The sequence below is a fragment of the Arachis hypogaea genome, chromosome 4 (genome assembly GCF_003086295.3).
Source record: "Arachis hypogaea cultivar Tifrunner chromosome 4, arahy.Tifrunner.gnm2.J5K5, whole genome shotgun sequence".
In the NCBI taxonomy this organism is placed as follows: domain Eukaryota; kingdom Viridiplantae; phylum Streptophyta; class Magnoliopsida; order Fabales; family Fabaceae; genus Arachis; species Arachis hypogaea.
In genome coordinates, this window is record NC_092039.1 from 21,923,171 (window position 1) to 21,927,926 (window position 4,756).

Below are 4,756 nucleotides of genomic sequence, written 5' to 3' on the forward strand. Positions count from 1 at the left end.
TTTGTTTGGTGATATTGTCCAAAGAATGATATTCTATTGAGTAAGTTTGAGATGCTGCGTAGTTCGAAAATAAATTTTTTGTGCTAAATTTGATATTATTTGAAGGAATAGTGATAAGAGACTTATATTAGTTCAAATAGTATGGAATTTGAATATTTGTAACATAAATTTATTATGATTAATAATATTATTATGACATTTGTAATATAGATGTTTATTATATTTAATGAGTTATTTATAGAAATTAATAAATTAATTATTAGGGTTATAAATTTATTATATTATTTATAACGGTGAAATATAATAAATATAGGAATATGAATTCAATATCTCAATAGGTTACAAATTTTTATATATTTTATTTTTTTTTTGCTGATTTGGAAATAATAGATGATTTGGCAAAAATTGAGTGGTTGATTCTAAAATTTTGTCAAGTAAGCAATGTTGCTAACATGTCATTAGTAGGAAGAGAAAAATGTCTTAAAAGTAATGTGAATAAACTCATGTATCTACTTTTATATATTAAGAATAGATTAGGTCCAGTTTGGTTAAACAGTTTAAACAATAAATACTTGTATTAAAAATAACTTATAGTTATTTTGTATTTGATTTTTTAATTCTAAAAATACTTATTTTAAAAAAAAAGTGATAAAAATATTTTTATTATGAGAAAAATCATTTTTTAACTTCTCTATAAATACTTAAAGGATTTCTTAAAAAGCTACGATTTAATTTTGAAAATTACACCAAACATTAATACTACTACTTTTCATAAATTAAAAGCTCAAAAAAATAACTTTTAAAATTTCCCAAATGAATCCTTAGTCTGGTTCTTTTACATTTTCTTTTTATTTTTTGCTTAATCAAATATTAAGACTTGTGAGACGTGAATCATTTTTATGATTCATATATTTACACTAATTGATCCTAAAACCTTAAGACTTTTTTTTTTTGCCATAATACCTCACAAACTAAAGCTACATTTAAATTTTGCCTCTAATAGCTTGAGAATTGCTAATTTATCCTGAAAACCTCAAAGCAGAGACAGCAGCATCACAACAATGTCAAATGCTAGTTATTCTTTTCTTTAAATAAACAAAAAAAAAAGTCCTGAAGACTCCATGATGTATAGTTCAATTAATGGACAATTCATGAAATCAATCAAACTAATATTTAGAAATTATGCTGCTCCTTTGGTATCACAGTTTCAGCAGACATGAAGAAAATCATGGTAATATATTGTTGCAAAGAAAAGCATGTTATCTAACATTACAAATTATGGTATCAACTACATTAAAAGAGTCCTAAAACAAGTTTGTCGAGTGATGATAATGCCTTCCTCACTAAACTGCCCATTCATGCTTAGGTGCTTGAGTTTACAGATTTTTCCTGGCAGAAAGAAACATTAAAATTGATTAGTCCAAATGGAACGACGAAATACACAAGTTAAACTCAATCTCGCTCAGTATGTTTTTCAACCATGGAGATTAAGGTGTGCTTGTATTATCTCCCCCCGCCGCCCAAAAAAAAAAAAAAACAAAAACACCCCAACAAAAAAAAAAGTTGAACATTTATTTGGACAAATTTTCAAAATAGTAATTTGTTTTCAGCTAAGCTGAAACAAAAGCCTTTCATTTCCGAAAAATCATTAAGCTTTCCCAATTATATAAAAGGTCTGAGATGTAAAATATTTTTTTTTTCCAAAAGCCGAACAATTAAACAAATGCACCTAATCCTTCAAAAAGAAGTTGTATACAACATTCAATATAGGCCAAACCGCCAAAGAACATAGGAGAGTAACTATGTCAGATCATTTGATTACCTTAATGCAAATATAAATATAATGGACATCGAGATTCCGTCCCAGCGCCTCCTCCACAGAGCTTCCATCATTATTGAGTGGAACAGGTTTGGTTAGCTCCCATATTGGTTCAGATTTCTCTTCCGATGCAAGTTTCTCTGCATATATAGTGACAGCCGTCATTGACACAGGTTTAGTTAATCGTCATTCTCCAAATCTCGATGCACGAGGCTAAAGTTACATTTACATAATCAAATAGTAGCAAATTAGCGATTCATTACATAAAATATAAATAGGATGCCTTTTTAAGGGGAAAACATTTGTTACAAGTTACAACATATCAAGAGTAAGAGAGTAAGTATTTCCTCAGTAATTCACAACGATTGCTTATATGCAGATCAGGTTTAATGCAACTTGTAAGTTATTCCCATCGTTGCCTTTTTATTTATCACACTTTTTGGCACTTCCTTGGATTAATGTATCTGGAAATATCATTCAGGAAACTCTAAATTACCAAAGGTAAATGATAAAACTGTGAAATAGGAAAAACTAGAAGCCTAGGGACACAGATATAGAACAATATTGTGATAGGTTCATATAACAAGGAATAGAAAATGATATGGACATTAGAATTTAAACCAACCTATTACATGGAGTTTTATTGTCCATGAGCATGATTCCCTTAACAAACGTAGGCGATATAGTGGAGCGCCATATGTTACCTGTAATTTTTACAAGGAGTCAATGCCAATGCCAAAGATTTCATCTATTGCAAATCTGACGCAGATTGACATTAACAGAAAGAGGTGGCGTTTACCAGAACATAAACTCCTTTTTCCTTGAGGACCCTATAGTGTGTCATCAACTGCTTCAATAATGGTGAACAGATCAAGAATAAAAAAATACTAAAAATAATGCAAAAGTTGCAAAGAACTATAGACTTTTGTTCATGGTTTCATTATACCTCCACACTTCCCCAAGCATCTTGGTAGCATTTTGTCTTGAATTATTCCCACACTGCAAACAAAAATATGCAAGAAGCATATCATAACTCTAATGCTGCATTTAGTAAGTGTTCTAATTCTAAAAAAAAATAGATGGCAAGACACAAAAAAAAAAAAAACAAAAAGGTTGTATCTCTATCGTTATCCCCAACTTTTAAGGAGGAAGAAAATTTGGCATGTCTTGTTCCAAGAGAGAAACATTTGCCTTTTACTTATATCTCTTTCTCTAAACAAGTTTGCGTTTCTATATTTGAGATGGCCAGATAAACGATAAAAAATATTTGGGAGATAATAAAAAATCAGCTCAAAATTACTTTGTTTTGTATTTTTTAATTATTGTTTATCTTATTTTGTATTTTTTAATTACTGTTAGAATAATTAAATAATATTAAATACAATAAGTGTGTAATTATGAATGTTACATACATAAAAATTATAAATGATGAATTAATTAAGGTAACTTTAGTTATTGTCTACTTAAAATATCACTAGATGAGACCTAACTAACACATGTGCATTTCAATGAGCATCATCACTCACCAAGATAGAGTCAAGAGTCCCTGAACAACCAAAAAAAAAAAAAGCATCAGCAACCTGATTCATTTTCAATTACAATAAAATTGAAAGGAGTCGGAGCATGCAAAAAAAAAAAGGGTAACATTACCTTTGTCAATAACTGCACCAAAAGACTCTGATTCAAAAGCACTCATGTCTCTCACATCCATTTTCATATCTGTGCAAATTATTAAGAATAATTCACCTGATTATTTATCCAAAACAAAAACCATAACCATAATATATCAAATATCAAAGCAATCAATCATAGAGAGAGAAGGATAATACATTTCAAGTGTGGACGATCCTTGTATTTGTTCTGCATAGCTTCAATCACCACAGAAGATATATCAACGTTAACAACATCACTGTAACCATCATCAACCATGCCTTCACTGAAAGCTGCAAACCAACAACACCTCCAAATAATCATAAAAATGACATTTTGATTGAATCGAAACAAATGAGAGGTATGAGATCTAAAGAAGAACATGCCTGAGTTGCCGCAACCAACAACGAGGGTGGAGTGGTGGCGAGGGACATAGAGGTTGATGATTGGGGCCAAAGTTAGGTATTTTTGGTACCAATCGAAGGGTCCAGGTTCGTTGGAGTATCGGTTGTCCCAATACCAGGGTTCACCATAGGCTTGTGTGCTTGTCGTCATTAATTTAATTAATTCAAAATAAAAATACACTCTTACTTGTGATTGATTCCAGAGAAAGAGGAGGAGGAGGAAGAAGAAGAAGAGTGTGTGTTAGTTATGCAAAGATGATTAACGATGATGGAATTGGTTTTTGGTCGAAATGGAAGAAGGGGACAATTGAATAGTGAATAGATGATGAAAGAGGAAAGAAGCATCTCAATAACATGACGTGTCCTCAGACAAAAGAGGACAATGCTATTGCTACCATTAATACATTGTGCATGATTGCAAAGCATTGGATCGGGGTTGGGGACCTAATTCATTCAAATATTTTGCTATTAATTGTTTTGGCCTAAGATGGGTTCAAAGATTTGTTTTTGGGTAGAACAAATTTATAAGAAATTTTTAGTTTACAATTTATATTTTATTAGGTAAATAGGGTTTTATTGTTATTTTAAAAAGATACAAAAATCTCTAACATATTTTGAAAGGGACATTTTTAATATACAGATGTAAATTTAAAGATATGCTTATGTGGCAAAATCTAAATCACACATTCTAAAGCCACATTTTTCACTTAAAATTGTAACTCTTCACAAAGAAAAATGGAAAAAAGTAAATTAGAAGATTTAAGAGAAGAAATAATTAAGTTATCAAAATTAATAGATCAAAAATTAATGATTTTATCTAATGTCAATTGTAATGTCACCGAATTCTTAAAATCAATACAAAATGATTTTTCTCAAAATCTTT

At 30.0% G+C, this 4,756-nt stretch overlaps 1 protein-coding gene across 2 annotated transcripts; it reads right to left on the reverse strand.

The window, feature by feature from the left end:
• Positions 1–1,152: 1,152 nt before the first annotated feature.
• On the reverse strand, positions 1,153–4,397 carry LOC112796504 (uncharacterized). Of its 2 annotated transcripts, none has more exons than XR_011881020.1 (9): positions 3,856–4,397; positions 3,649–3,762; positions 3,470–3,538; positions 3,346–3,365; positions 2,766–2,818; positions 2,619–2,649; positions 2,445–2,523; positions 1,823–2,283; positions 1,153–1,389 (listed from the first exon to the last, which is right to left on the reverse strand). XR_011881020.1 is itself a non-coding variant. In XM_025838974.3 (9 exons), exons 1-9 carry the CDS (start codon positions 4,022–4,024, stop codon positions 1,363–1,365), a joined length of 699 nt encoding a protein of 232 aa, XP_025694759.1. In that variant the 5' UTR covers positions 4,025–4,397; the 3' UTR covers positions 1,153–1,362. The 2 variants fall into 2 exon arrangements, 1 of the variants encoding a protein (XP_025694759.1); XM_025838974.3 differs by having other exon boundaries at positions 1,823–1,959.
• Between the last annotated feature and the right edge of the window lie 359 nt (positions 4,398–4,756).

Coding starts and splice junctions, on each gene's coding strand:
- LOC112796504 (XM_025838974.3), bottom strand. CDS start 4,024: ATGACGACAAGCACACAAGCCTATGGTGAACCCTGGTATTGGGACAAC. Junction 3,539..3,648: donor GGATCGTCCACACTTGAAAT/GTATTATCCTTC, acceptor TAATTTGCACAG/ATATGAAAATGGATGTGAGA. Junction 1,390..1,822: donor ATATTTATATTTGCATTAAG/GTAATCAAATGA, acceptor TCTTTCTGCCAG/GAAAAATCTGTAAACTCAAG.